Source organism: Dama dama, chromosome 13, assembly GCF_033118175.1.
Source record: "Dama dama isolate Ldn47 chromosome 13, ASM3311817v1, whole genome shotgun sequence".
Taxonomy (NCBI): domain Eukaryota; kingdom Metazoa; phylum Chordata; class Mammalia; order Artiodactyla; family Cervidae; genus Dama; species Dama dama.
In genome coordinates this window covers 76,801,745-76,817,359 of record NC_083693.1, presented here as the reverse complement: position 1 = coordinate 76,817,359, position 15,615 = coordinate 76,801,745, and the positions used below count along the sequence as shown (strand labels likewise).

General features: G+C 45.3%; 1 gene segment (V, D, J or C); it reads left to right on the top strand.

Annotated features, from left to right (window-relative positions):
* Positions 1-820: 820 nt before the first annotated feature.
* On the top strand, positions 821-11,219 carry LOC133068077 (immunoglobulin heavy variable 4-59-like). The segment is given in 5 exon segments: positions 821-918; positions 1,001-1,405; positions 8,693-8,796; positions 11,011-11,104; positions 11,197-11,219. Coding segments are annotated over 5 exon segments (672 nt in total).
* The last annotated feature ends 4,396 nt before the right edge of the window (positions 11,220-15,615 follow it).

Genomic DNA, 15,615 nt, shown 5'->3' with positions numbered 1-15,615 from the left:
GTGTTGGAGCACTGAGGAGCTCCCAGGCGCTGTCTGTCCTTAGTAATCGGTAGCCTTGTGGTCTTTAGTGTCCACACTCAAGAAGCAGGTCCTGAGGTTCACAAGCTCCTGCAGACACTCAGTTCTGCACATGATCATGCAGGACAGCCCACTCGGCAAGCCAGCCATGCTGGGAAGTCCAGCTTCTCAGCAGAAATGACTACTTTGTCAACAAAGTTAACTGCATGGTTAGTACTGATGAATACCCCACCTCCAGGGAAACTCTTGATTTCAAACTGCTTCAGATGAAGAAATGGTCTTGCCTGTTAAGGGAAATAAAAAATCCTTTGGAGTTATGATCAATTTAAATTGTACTGAGTTTTTTTTTAATTGAATGCAATTATCACATAATCTCTCCCTCCTGTTTTAATATCCTCTTCATGAATATAAGCTAATGCAGAAAAGAACAATAAATAAGAATTTCTGACAAGTATGCAGACCTTGAATCTGAGCTGTTTAATTGACAAATGAAGAGATGAACCTCCATGGGATTACTCTCTTCCCAAAATCTGTGCTTGATATTTGACCACATCTTTTTTCCTGCGGAGCCCATCCACATCCTTTCATTCCTGGACACAGAGGCCCGGGGGCATGGGGAGGGGGTCTTCAGGCAGGGACTGAGTTCTCTGAGGGCACAGTCAGCACCTCCTCACAGGGGGAGCCTCATAGACAGGACCTCCTTTCTTTGTTTTCTGTTTTTATGCAGAGGCCCCTCCCACATGCAAAGATCCACTCAGGTCACAGGCTGGAAACAAAGCACCAGGTCACTTAAATTCAGGCTCCTCCTCAGGCTTGAAGAGATTTCAGGAGCGGTGACTCTCATCTGCTCGAAGATGAGCCCACTGTGGACCTTCCTCTTCGTGCTGTCAGCTCCCAGCGGTGAGTGTCTCTGGATCAGACATGGGCACGTGGGGAAGCGGCCTCTGAGCCCGTGAGTCACCGTGCTTCTCTCTGTCCACAGGGGTCCTGTCCCAGGTGCGGCTGCAGGAGTCAGGACCCAGCCTGGTGAAGCCCTCACAGACCCTCTCCCTCACCTGCGCTGTCTCTGGATTCTCACTAAGCAGTTATGGTGTAAGCTGGGTCCGCCAGGCTCCAGGGAAGGCGCTGGAGTGTGTTGGTGGAATAAGTAGTGGTGGAAGCACAGGCTATAACCCAGCCCTGAAATCCCGGCTCAGCATCACCAGCGACACCTCCAAGAGCCAAGTCTCCCTCTCACTGAGCAGCGTGACACCAGAGGACACGGCCGTCTATTACTGTGCAAGATGCACAGTGAGGGGAAGTCAGAGAGAGCCCAGACAGAAACCTCCCTGCATGGGCGCCCAGGACCACCAGGGGGCGCTCAGGCCCACCACGTTCAGGACTGCTGGCAGGAGCAGGTGCCCCGGGGCGCCGGGAGGGAACTCCTGTTTGAATCTGGTTTTCTCGTCCCGCCCAGCGATTCCCTGGAAACCTCTTCTGTGTCCTCACTGTTCCGTTATTGTGGCTTATACTGCTTTCATAAAACCATACATAGTCTTCATTTTTCGTTTAAGTATAGTTGTGCGTTTGTATGTATATGTCTGTGTGGAATATGTACCAACACTCCCGGGTAATCCAATAGTCAGAATTGTGTGTTTTCTCTGTTTTGTTTTTGTCTTGCCATAGACGCTGACTACAACTCTGAGGCTCACCATCATTTTCCATATGAGTCCAAAGTCATCAAATCTAGTGAATGGCCCAAGAAGTCCCAGGAAACCTTCAACTGTTACTTTTGCTGTTTCTGTACATGTTCAGTGAGAAGACACACCCTCCTGCTTTCAGTCTACCTTCACAAACACTTTGAAGTCTGCAAGCTGTAGTGTAACAGACTGTAATCCGATGTCCCATAGGGAGTTATCCTCATTATTCATGGATTCCGTTTTTGCAAATTCACCTACTTGCTAATTTACATCTGGACCCCAAATTTGACCCCAAAGTGGATGATGACCTTCACCTATATCCATATCCCCTCTCAGCAGGAGTGAAATAATCTTCATTTCCTCTAGTCTCTCACAGGCTGGTTGTGGCCACTTTCTCTCGTCTACGCAAGGATGTTGCAGGAATGTCCACAAGTCCATCCAGGTGACCGGCTTAGTATAGTATGGAACCAATAAAAAATGGAAAGTATTGTGGAAAGTAAGCTTTTGGACATAAAACAGATTGCCAGGCATTCCAGTAGCAAAAATGAATTTATTTAGGACCAACCGAGAATTACAAATTGGAGTCTGCAATTATAAAGAGTCATGTGCAATTTCCCAGTAGAAGTGGAGAGACTGTCTTTTGTATCAGAGTAAAAAGTGAGGTGGGAGGGCTCTTGTAACTAAAACTCTGTGGTTTTTCTTTACCTGAGTTTTTGGCAAAATAGAAGAGGTAACTTTGTTCATGTTGGATTCAGGGATTGTCCAAGGGCATGAAAACTCCTCCTCCTGTCCACTGGGTTTTATTTCGTTGTACTTTCTCTTTCCTCTCCTCCTCCTCATTCTTATTCTAATTCTTTTACACTTTCCACTTCTGGTCAAGGGCATCCAAGGTGACATTACTGATAAGAAGAAAAAAAAAAAAAACCTGCTAATAATAGAGTCTCCTGCCAGTGCCAGAGAGTTAGGAGAGAAGGGCTCAATCCCTGGGTTGGGAAGGTCCCCTGGAGAAGGCCATGGTAATCCACTCCAGGATTCTTGCCTGGAGAATCCTATGGACAGAGGAGCCTGGTGGACTATACCCCATAGGGTTGCACAGAGTCAGACACGACTTAAACAACTGAAAACACCCTCACTTTTGTCAAGATCCTTCTCAGAAAATGATCAATACTTGGGTTTTTTAAACTTTTGTCTCTCAGTGACAGGAGGAACTTTTCTGGGTGCAGTGTCATTCAGAGGGAAAGTGCGCAGACTGTAAGTCTGTTGCTGTCACATTTAGGTAAGAAGAGGACTGATAGGGAGAGCTCTCAGGCATTTTTTAACTAAAACCCCTGTGTTGTCAAGATCATAGTCATTGGGAAGCACGTGACATTTTACATTATCATCCAGGCTTTGGCAGAAAAATGCCCAATAGGTCTGGTCCAGATATTGTAGAAAGTTCTCATAACATATTACCTTAAACTCTGAAATATCATTAAATTCAGGTCAGCTTTGAGGTGCAAGTCCATTGAGGACTCAGCTGTTCTTACTGTGTGTCATGGGAATCCTAGTTCCTATCCTCTGGAGGGTTGGTTAGCAGTGCTTGGTAGGGTCCTTTCCAGTGAGGCTGAAGAGTTCTTCTGGGGCATTGGTCCAGTAGGTGAAGGTACGAGGTGGCAATATATGAGGCTTAGGTCTGTCTCCTGAGAGTCGCTGCGAGTAGGTAGCTCCAGAGGATCATGTGTCAGGAGGTGTCCATGAGTGCGAAACGATCACGATGGGCGTCACTGGTGTTGGGGGTGGAGGGTAGATGAGTCGTGCAAGGAGCAGCAAATAAAAAGACTTCTTGGGGTGACGCGGCTGACTGAGAATTGTTGAATGTGGTAAAGGGTCGTAACCAGAAGCTCAGTGGCCATAATGACTCTAAGGCTTGGGGACTACCCACACACCACAGCATCTGTTGCAGCCCGATGTGTCTGTGGTGGTCCCTTCTTTTAGTGAGAACTCCATGGGAACCCCTTCATTTTTCACACGACAGGAAACATGGAGATGGCCAGAGGCAGGTGGCCTCTAAAACTCTCCTTTAAAGACTTGAAAGCTCTCTCATCTGGTTTCCCCCATGAAATTGAGTTGGAATTGTAACTGTTGAGGGAATCACATCTAGATAATAAAGAATTATAAAATCCAATCTCAACAGTAGTCAACTCGCCCATGAAGAGCCTCACACCAGGCATTTACTTTTGGGATTTAGGAAAGTTTGGACACCATGAAGCCTATCTGATAAAAGCACAGCCCCTTTTGTGATATCAGATACACTAAATGTCACATATGAGTTTGGCACACCGATTTTTCCTTAGTGACCTCTTGCTCCTTTGAGGCTAAACTGTTAATACACGGATGCTGTTTCCAACAAGAAAGTTTGAGAAGTAGAGAAAAGAAGAAAATTTCCACATGTTGCAACAAAATAGATCTCTTAGAACATTGTATTTCATCCAGATCAGAGTTCTGGAATATCCAGAAATAAACAGGTCTCTCAATATAGAACTGAAACTTTCAGTTCAGTCACTCAGTCCTTTCCGACTCTCTGCGACCCCATGGATTGCAGCACTCCAGGCCTCACTGTCCATCACCAACTCCCAGAGCTTGCTCAAAATCATGTCCATCAATTTGGTGAAGGGTTCCATCCGTCTCATCCTCTGTTGTGCCCTTCTTCTCCTTCCTTCAATCTTTCCAGCATCAGGGTCTTTTCCAATGAGTCCACTCTTGCATCACGTGGCCAAACTACTGGAGTTTCAGCTTCTTGTCAGTCCTTCCAATGAACCTTCGGGACTGATTTCCTTTAGGATTGACTGGTTTGATCTCCTTGCAGTCCAAGGCATTCTCAAGAGTCTTCTTCAACACCACGGTTCAAAAGCATCAATTCTTCAGTGCTCAGCTTTCTTTATAGTCCAACACTGATATCCATACATGACTACTGGAAAAACCATAGCTTTGACTAGACAGATCTTTGTTGGAAAAGTAATGTCTCTGATTTTTAATATGCTGTCTAGGTTAGTCATAACTTTTCTTCCAAGAAGCAAGCATCTTTTAATTTCGTGGCTGCAGTCACAATCTGCACTGAGATTGGAGCCCAGAAAAGTAAGGTCAGTCACTGTTTCCACTGTCTCCCCATCTATTTGCTGTGAAGTGATGGGACCAGATGCCATGATCTTAGTTTTCTGAATGTTGAGTTTTAAGCCAATTCTTTCACTCTCCTCTTTCATTTCATCAAGAGGCTCTTTAGTTCTTCTTCACTTTCTGCCTTGAGGGTGGAGTCATATGAATATCTGAGGTTATTGTTATTTGTTTTGGCAATCTTGATTCCAGTTTGGGCTTCATCCAGCCCAGCACTTCTCATGATGTACTCTTCACACTCTCTATTCATGACACAGGTCTGTTTATTAACTCTGATGTTTGTAAGTTTATTCTCTAAGTCTATGCCTTGATTCCTGTGTCAGTGTTATTGTTACCACTGTTGTTGTCAGGACAGAGTTTTTAACAAATACAAAATGTTAGAAATGATTTATGAATCATGTGTGTGGGTTGATATCTAAAAATTCATTCTGAAGCTCAGGGCACCAAGGCTTCACTCTGCTGACATAGTCATCTTGCAAAGGAAGTCAGGGCCCAAGAAATGTCCACACAAAGAGGACATGAGGCCCAGCACTGTACTCTGACTGAGCCCCAGGCTACAGACCCTCCCAAAGCACAGAGTGTGAACAAAATAAAGGGTGACTGTCACTTTAAACTGCCTAATGTTGTGATTGCTTCCTTCACATCAGAAAACACATGAAAATTTTACACATTTCCACATGGGACCCATTTCCCCATTTCATAAATGGTAAGTGTACGGCACAGTTGGACGAGGTGACTGGAGAAAGGTCACACTGCCATTTGAGGTGCTATAAGACAGTCCCAGGTCAGAATCCAGAGCCAAAGTCCTCCTAGCAAGATACAGGGAGGACCTAAGTTCCCGGGCAGGAATCCCGGGCTCCCAGGTAGGAAGACACACCTGTGTGCATGGAGAACAACACCAACTGGTTACACTTTAGCAGGTCCACTCTGGCACTGGTGGGGACAGTACTTAGGAGACCGTGACCACCACCACACCTTTTCCTCACGCGACCTCAGGGAATGCATTTCAGGTTAATTTGCTGGTGGTTTCATTCTATTCAGTGGCCTCTGCCCTAGTTAAGTTAATATTCTTCTCTTTTACTCTCTGGGCATTTCCGTCTCTCCAGGATTTAAATCCAATGCTTGTCTTATTACTGTTACTATCTGATAAATTGATGAGAAAAACATCTACTTCTGCTTCATTGACTGCACTAAAGCCTTTGCCTGTGGGTCACAACAAACTATGGAAAATTCTCAAATAAACAGGAATACCAGGCCACCTTACCCGCCTCCTGAGAAATCTGTATGGAGGTCAAGAAGCCATAGTTAGAACTGGACGTGGAACAATGGACTGATTCAAAATTGGGAAAGGAGTACGTCAAGACTGTGTATTGACACTCTGCTTATTTAACTTACATTTACAGGACATCATGCGAAATGCTGGGATGGAGAAAGCACAAACTTGAATCAAGGTTGCCAGGAGAAATATTAATAACCTCCGATATGCAGGTGACACCACCCTTATGACAGAAAGTGCAGAGGAACCTAGAGAGCCTATTGATAAATGTGAAAGTGGAGAGTGAAAAAGCTCGCTGAAGAATCAACATTCAAGAAACTGAGGTCATGGCATCTGTGAACTATGATCATAATCACTTCATAGATAATAGAAGGGGAAACAGTGGGAACATTGACAGGCTTTATTTGCTTGAGCTCCAAAGTTTCTTCAGATGGTGACTGCAGCCATGAAATTAAAAGAAGAAAAGCTTGGAAGGAAACCTATGACCAACCTAGACAGCATACTAAAGAGCAGGTACAATACTTTGCCAACAGAGGTCCCTTTACGCAAAGCTATGGTCCTTCCATAGGTCATGTTCGGGTGTGAGAGTTGGACCATAAAGAAAGCTGAGCACTGAAGAATTAATGGTTTGGAACTGCGGTGTTGGATAAGGGTCTTGAGGGTCCCTTGGACTGCAAGAAGATCAAATCAGTCAATCTTAAAGGAAATCAATCCTAATATTCATTGGGAGTACTGATGCTGAAGCTGAAACTCCAGTATTTTAGCCACCGGATGGGAAGAGCCAACTCATTGGAAAAGACACTGATGCTGGGAACCATTGAAGTCAGGAGGACAGGGGGGCGAGAGTGGATGAGATGGTTGGCTGGCTTCACCGACTCAATGATGTGAGTTTGAGAAACCTCTGGGAGATGGTGAAGGACAGCAAAACATGGGGTGCTTCCATCCGTGGGGTCTCAAAGAGTCAGACACGATTCAGTGACTAAACAATAATATTTGATGAGATTTTGATCATGTGTAAGTTGTATGCAGATGACACCACCCTTATGGGAGAAAGTGAAGAGGAACTAAAAAGCCTCTTGATGAAAGTGAAAGAGGAAAGTGAAAAAGTTGGCTTAAAGCTTAACATTCAGAAAACTAAGATCATGGCATCTGGTCCCATCACCTCATGGGAAATTGATGGGGAGACAGTGGAAACAGTGTGAGACTTTATTTTTTTGGGCTCCAACATCACTGCAGATGGTGACTGCAGCCATGAAATTAGAAGACGCTTACTCCTTGGAAGGAAATTTATTACCAACCTAGAGAGCATGTTAAAAAGCGGGGACGTTACTTTGCCAACAAAGGTCTGTCTGGTCAAGGCTATGGTTTTGCCAGTGGTCATGTATGGGTGTGAGAGCTGGACTGTGAAGAAAGTTGAGCGCCAAAGAATTGATGCTTTTGAACTGTCCTCCAGGCTACAGAAAAGGGAACAGATTTATCTTCCTCATTGTGAAATTTCAGCCCTGCACTACTGGTAGACCAGCTGTCCCTGCCAGGATGGAGGCTCTTGCATTGCTGCCTGGTCTCTTGCATAAATGCTCAGGCAGCACCACGGGATCCTCTGTGGGTCACTGGGAATAACGCAAGTTACAGGCGATGTGGGTGTGTGTGCTCTACATGTGCTCCTTGCTTCCAGGTCCAATAAATCCCTACAGGCTTAGACAATACCTACCTCCTGTTCTACTGTGCGGTTTGCTTTATGTAAAATATTTACCATCAAAGCAATTACCACTAGACACATAGATAGCTGGTGGGAAAGGTTATAGTCAGACAGATACTAGCATGCACTTTCAGACAAGTGCTGAAAACAAATCTGTAATCCTTTCTTTACCACAACATCTTAAGGGAGCTCTAGAATGGAGGAAAATCAGGCCTGTTCTCCTTCCAGAAACAGACCAGAGCCTGAGTAGGCACGTCCGGCTCTGTCCAGCATCCCCTGTAGGGGCAGCCAGGTCCAGTGAGAGAAGCCCAGGCACAGACAGGAGGGCTCACTGTGCCCTGATGTGTGCCCTCCAGCACATCACCGCAAGTCCAGGTTGCAGATTAGCTTCACGTCTGTAAGATGCAGGTAAACCAATTCCTACATCACATTCTAGTTGTGCTGGTGTAGAAAAAAATAGTAATAAAACAGGCACTGAGTGTCAGGGCCCAGGAAAAGTCACTCCCAAACGGGCCTCCATGGCATATTGATTGCTATGAACTGAAGTGAGTTAAGAAAGGACCATTGAGCTGCTGTGGGCACTGCTCTCAATTCCAAGGTATCTCTGAGTACACTGGCAATTATGGTTTGTCAGTGGCTCATTGGTGGAGAATCTGCCTGCCCAGAAGGAGACCCGGGTTCAACTCCTGGGCCCAAAAGAAGGAAACAGAAACCTACTGCAGTATTCTTGCCTGGGAAATCCCATTGACAGAGGAGCCTGATGTGTAACAGTCCATGGTGTCAAAAAAGAGTCAGACACAACTTAGTGAGTGAACAAAACCAACATGCAAGCAGTTGGCCCTGGTGGCTCTTATGCATGGTTTTCACCAGATCACCAGCACAGATCCTCAGAGCTCAGCCACCTGGACTGCACCTGGACCTGCTATGGGAGCTATGGAGGCAACATGGACACTCCTCTGACCCAGCCTCCTCGGGTACAGATCCACAGAGCCCACGGTGCTAAAACTAGAACCATCCAAGCTCAAGAGCCCTTGTTGTCTTTTGGGGTTTTCACAGGTGCTGAATTTAGCAAGCCATCCCTGGAAGTGTCCCTGCTCAGTTCACACAGCGCACGGAGAGATTTCCCCCCTGTTCCTTAGCCGCACATCCCTGCGAGCTCAGCTAAAAGTGAATAACCTGGGAATCATGGACAAATTCTTAGAAAGATATACCCTTCAAAGAATCAATGAAGTCTTTATCTTTCTGGCTTACTTCACTCTATATAATGGGCTCCAGTTTCATCCATCTCATTAGAACTGATTCAAATGAATTCTTTTTAATGGCTGGGTAATAATCCATGGTGCATATGTACGACAGTTTCCTTATCCATTCGTCTGCTGATGGACATCTAGGTTGCTTCCATGTCCTGGCTATTATAAACAGTGCTGCGATGAACATTGGGGTGCATGTATATAGTATACTAACGCATATATATGGAATTTAGAAAGATGGTAATGATAACACTATATGCAAAACAGAAAAAGAGACACAGATGTACAGAACAGACTTTTCGACCCTGTGGGAGAAGGCGAGGGTGGGATGTTTGGAGAGAACAGCATCGAAACATGTATATTATCAAGGGTGAAACAGATCACCAGCCAGCCTGGATGCATGAGACAAGTGCTCGGGGCTGGTACACTGGGAAGACCCAGAGGGATGGGGTGGGGAGGGAGGTGGAAGGGGGGATTGGGATGGGAATACATGTAAATCCATGGCTGATTCATGTCAATGTATGGCAAAAACCACTAAACATTGTAAAGTAATTAGCCTCCAACTAATAAAAAAAAATGGAAAAAATTTAAAAAAAGAATCAACGAGGAAGAAATAGAAAATAGGAACAGACCAATTACAAGTAATGGAATTGAAGATGTGATTAACAACACTCCAACAACCAAAAGTCCAAACCAGATGGCTTCAGGGTAAGAATCTATTAGACATCTAGAGAAGAGCTAACACCTATCCTCAAATGGTTTTTCCTTTTATAATTCAGAAAGAAACACTCCCAAGCTCTTTCTACAGGGCCATCATCACCCTGATACTACAGGAAGACAAGGACGTCACAAAAGAGAAAATTATGGCCAAAATTACTGACACGAAAGATGCAAATATCTCTCAACAATATACTAGTAAACAGAGTCCAACAACACATTAACAGAAAATAACACCGTGATGAAGATGGATTATCCATCTTCAGGATTGATGCAGGATTCTTCAATATGTGCAAATTAATCAACATGACACACCATATTAAGAGATTAAGAAATAAAACCTATATGATCATCATAATTGATAAAGAAAACATTTTTTCGTTCTATCTGAATTTCAGAAATTATTTGGAGAGAACTCTAATCGATGAAAACAGCTACTTGGAAGATCCAAGAAATTAAAATTATAGAAACCTACTCATCCTGTGTTGAAACCTACTCATCCTGTGTTGGAGTAGGAAATGTCAACCCAATCCAGTACTCTCACCTGGAAAATCCCATGGAGGGGGGAGCATGGTAAGCTACAGTCCACGGGATCACAAAGAGTTGGACACAAATGAGCAGCTTCACTTTCACACATCCTGTGTAGTTTTATTCTAGTGATCAGAAAACTGGTACAATGCCATGACCTGTTCGCAACGTCCCACACAGGCCAAGTGTTCCAGATCCAAAGGCCAGGGTGAGAGAACTCAAATGTCCCAGTTGGATGAGTGGAGCCTAAAGCTGCCTTACCCAACTTATAAGTACAAGTTTCCCCCATGTGCAATGTTCCCCCATTTCCTAGAGTACAATCTACCCCTGGGCTGTGGGAGCTCACAGAACTCCCCTCACACAGGACTGAGGTCTAGGGAAGGCAGAGCTGTGGTCTAAAAGTTAAGGCCTCTCCTGTGCCTGACGGCTGTGGCTGCAGGTGACTGACAGCGACTGACTCCCCTTGTCCCCACGTGTCCTGTCCCAGGTGCAGCTGCAGGTTCTGGCCCAGGACTGGTGAAGCCGTCCCACACACTATCCCTCACCTGTGCGTCTCTGGTTCCTCCATACCAGTGGTCACTGGGGAGTTGGATCCACCAGCCCCAGGGCAGGGGTAGAGTGGATGTGAGCCGTCATTTCTGGTGGCAACCCTTACTGCAACCCACCCCTCAAGAGCCGCACCTCCATCTGCAGAGACACATCCAAGACCAGCTCTCCCTGCGGCTGATGTCTGTAACCAGCGAGGACCCAGCCGTGTATTACTGTGCAAGAGACATCGTGGGGGGAGGTCAGTGTGAGCCCAGAACCAAGCCAGCCTGCAGGAGACAGGCTGGGGGATGCAGGGGTGGTGCTCGGGACTCACTCTTGTTCCCTCCCCAGGAGCAGGTGCAGATGGAGGTTAAGGGCCGGTTTCCTGTCAGGATCTGTGATTTCCTCTACAGTCAATACTTCCCCTTGGGGAACATCTCTGGCCTCAGTATTCTTTTTTATCTCTTAGTTCTTTGACCTATAAAGATTTGTTGGAATAAGAGAAAGTCATTTTCTCCTGCAGAAAAGCAGAGTCACTTACCGACACTTTCTTCTGTCGCCAAGTGCCAAGTAATTTCCAAATCTATGGAGGTAAGTCAGCTACATACATGCAAGGCACTCTACGGGGCTCAACGGGGCAGCTCAGCACAGGGCAGTGAGCAAGCCTGCCAGGAGGTAGCAGCACGATGCACATGGTGGACATCAGGCAGAGAGACAGACCCCTGCTGCTGGTGGTGTTGTCTGCACACTTGCTCACAGCATCAAGCTCAGGGGGCACTATGAAAAGGCAAGGATCCACACCAAACCTTGGTTCAAACTTGCAGTATGTGCACGTGCAAACATAGACACACACACAGATACACCAAGGGGATTTACTAATAAACCCTTCATCACGTCCATTATCCAGGTGTCATTTGAGAGGAGGAAAATCCTCTCAGCAATCAGAAATGAAGCCTGAGTCTGGAGTGGAGCCCTGACCAGGACATCTACTTCTACTGGGGTTCAGAGGTGTTAACGCAATGAGAGTCCTGCTCACAGAGAGGCTCCTGTGGGTTCAGTCTCACACCTGCATCAAAAGACAGAAAACAAGTTTCTTATTGAATCTCCAGTGTGTGGGCAGAGGAGAAAAGCAGGATTAAGCCTTAAGGGGTCAGTAGTCGTCAAAACAGAGAGTCTGACATTTTCTTCTTCTTAGCCACTATAAGAAAGGATGAAAGAAGGAGGTAAATGATCACTAAAGTTGGCATAACCCAAGTCCTTAGAAAACAAGAGGACTGCTGACCTGTAAGCAAGCAATGATAACATTAAATTCATGATGGGTTTAGAGGAAGGTTTAGCCCAGAAACTTGGGTGCAAGGTGTCCACTGTGTAAGGTCATGGCTTGTTTTGAAGGTCTTGGGTCTGCTGTGTGTTCCTACAATGAAGAGAGTCCACCATATCTAGGAGAATCTTCATTTTAAAGGGCTCTATTGAAGTACAGAGCTGAAAAATGATGTAAACGAAATGTGCTGCTGGAGAAGAGTCTTCAGTTTCCCTTGGACTGCAAGGAGAGCAGCCCACTCAATTCAAAAGAAAATCAACCCTAAATATTTTTGGAAGGACTGATGCTGATGCTGAAGCTCCCATATATTGGCCACCTGATGCAAAGAGCTGAGCCATTGAAAAAGACTCTAATGCTGGGAAAGATTTCAGGCAAAAGGAGAAGGCGAAGATAGAGGATGTTGTGGTTAGATAGCATCACTGGAGATACTGGTGCACGGAGGAACTTGGCGTGATGCAGCCCAGGGGTTTCAAAGAGTCAGACATGACTGAGCACATTTATCAATGTCTTATCACTTCTTGTATGAGCTCTTGTGCAAAAGTGTGCAACATTTTGACATACTTAATTTTAATTATAAATATTTTCCACAGACTTCCTTGTAATTCAATGAAATGACATTTCAAATTAAAAATACTGTGGTGTGAGGCCACATCTTCACACATTGAACTCACAGACTGAACTCACACACTGAACTCACAGATCCTAGTTCGGACACAACACATCTGTGCACAGAAGAGGTCCATGAACCTGGGACCTGTTATATTTCCTTCTGTGGGAACATGAAATTATATGTGTCTCCTAACTCCACCAGCTCATGGTGTCCAGGTCAGATGCGGGGCATCTCTGCAAATGCAGGCCCTGATGCCCCCTCCTGAGTAGCAACAGTCTCACCTGCTCCAGGTGTCGGATGCCACACCTTCCCTCCCCTGCCCCACAGCATCAGCTCACTTCTCAGGTCCAGACCAGACAGTCTAGATGTGTCCTGTGATTCTTGCTCTTCCTGCTTTGGTTGAAGGTCTTATTACCTACACAAAGGCAGGGCAGGGTCTTTCTGATTTAATTTACTCACTCATATGATTGAAAAGATAGAAGATGTCTGAGGAGGCCTTACAAATAGCTGAGAAAAGAAGACAAGTGAAAGGCCAAGGAGAAAAGGAATGATATACCCATCTGATAGTAGAATTTCAAAGAAGAGGAAGGAGAGATAAGAAAGACTTCTTAAGTGAACAATGCAAAGGAATAGAGAAAAACAACAGAATGGGAAAGACTAGAGATCTCTTCAAGGAAATTAGAGATACCAAGGGAACACTTCATGCAAAGATGGGCATAATAAAGCACAGAAACGGCAGGGACTTAACAGAAGCAGAAGATATTAAGAAGAGGTAGCAAGAATACACAGAAGAGGTGTAGGACAAAGATCTTCATGACACAGATAATCACAATGGTGTGATCCCTCAGCTAGAGCTAGATATCCTGGAATGTGAAGTCAAGTGGGCCTTAGGAAGCATCACTACAAACAAAGCTAGTGGGAGTGATGGAATTCCAATTGAGCTATTTCAAATCTTAAAAGATGATGCTGTGAAAGTGATGCACTCCATATGCCAGCAAATTTGGAAAACTCAGCAGTGGCCACAGCACTGGAAAAGGTCGGTTTTCATTCCAATCCCAAAGAAGGGCAACACCAAAGAATGGTCAAACTACTGCACAATTGCACTCACATCACATGCTAGAAAGGCCATGCTCAAAATCCTCCAAGTGAGGCTTCAACAGCACATGAACAGAGAACTTCCAGATGTACAAGCTGGATTAGAAAAGGTAATGGAACCAGAGATCAGATTGCCAACAACATTTGGATCATAAAAGAGCAATGAATTAAAAGAAAAAATCTGATAATGCTTCATGACTATGCTAAAGCCTTTGACTGTGTGGATCACAACAAAGCATGGAAAATTATTAAAGAGATGGCAATACCAGACCACATTACCTGCCTCCTGAAAAATGTGTATACAGGTCAAGACGCAATAGCTAGAACAGATCATGCAAGAAGAGACTGGATCAAGAATAGGAAAGGAATGAATCAAGGCTCTCTATTGTCACTGGGTTTATTTAACTTACATGCCTTGTACATCACACAAATGCCGAGCTGTAGGAATCACAAGCTGAAATCAAGATTTCCAGTAGAAATAGCAATAATCTCAGATATGCAGATGACACCACTCTTATGGCAGAAGCTGAAGCGGAACTAAAGAACCTCTTGATAAAGGTGAAAGAGGAGAGTGAAAAGGCTGGCTTAAAGTTCAACATTCAAATTACTAAGATCATGGCATGAGGACCCATGACTCATGAAATATATAGGGAAACAATGGAATCAGTGAAAGTCTTTATTTTCGTGGGGTCCAGAATCACTGTGGATGATGACTGAAGCCATGAGACTAAAAGACACTTACTGCTGGGAGAAAAGCTCTAACAATCCTAGACAGTGTCTTAAAAAGCAGAGACATGACTTTGTCAGCAACAGTCCATATAGTCAAAGCCTTGGTTTGTCTGTTAGTCATGTAAGGATGTGAGAGTTGGACCATAAAGAAGGCTGGGAGCTGAAGAACTGATGCTTTTGAACTGTGGGACTCTTGAGAATCTCTGAGACTGCAAGGAGATCAAACCAGTCCATCCTAAAGGAGATCAGTCTGAATATTCATTGGAAGGACTGATGCTGAAGCTGAAGTTCCAATACTATGACCACTTGATGGGAAGAGCCAATTCATGGGAAAAGACGCTGATGCTGGGACAGATAGAAGGCAGGAGGAGAAGGAGATGACAGAATCAGATGGTTGGATGGCATCAGTTTGAACAAGCTCTGGGAGATGGTGAAGGGCAGGGAACTACAGTCCATGGGGTCACAAAGAGTCAGACATGACTGAGCAACTGAACAGCAAAAACAACCAATATTATGGAAAAGACAGAAGCAATATGGTCAGTTTAGGATTCTCCTCATGAAACGGGATGGAGGATAGGGCTTTTCATAGACAGCAGTTTCCGCATCAGCCGATACACAGCTGAGATCCCTGGGCTGAGGGAGAGCTGACCTGCCCCAAAGCGGCAGTGTTGACATCTCAGGAAGGAGTGGACCAGGGTCACATGGGCAGGGTGTCAGTCAGAGATGGGGACCCACACCGGTCTTTTCTGGCTCCAGGAGAGATAGCACCACTGATGGCAGCACTCACCACTTCCGGAAAACCCACCTAAAGTCCAGACACACGTTGACGGCCGTCATCCCCATTCTACATGCTCACAGTCGGGATGCAGGTGCGAGGCCACAGACTCAGTGCCACAGGGAGACGGGGGAGCTGAGCTCTGCTCTCCAGCACTGCTGACTCAGAGGACCTCAGGCTCAGTCCAGGACACAGAGACCCTGGGCTCGGGAAAGCTGCTCTCAGTGAGGTTTTCAAGGG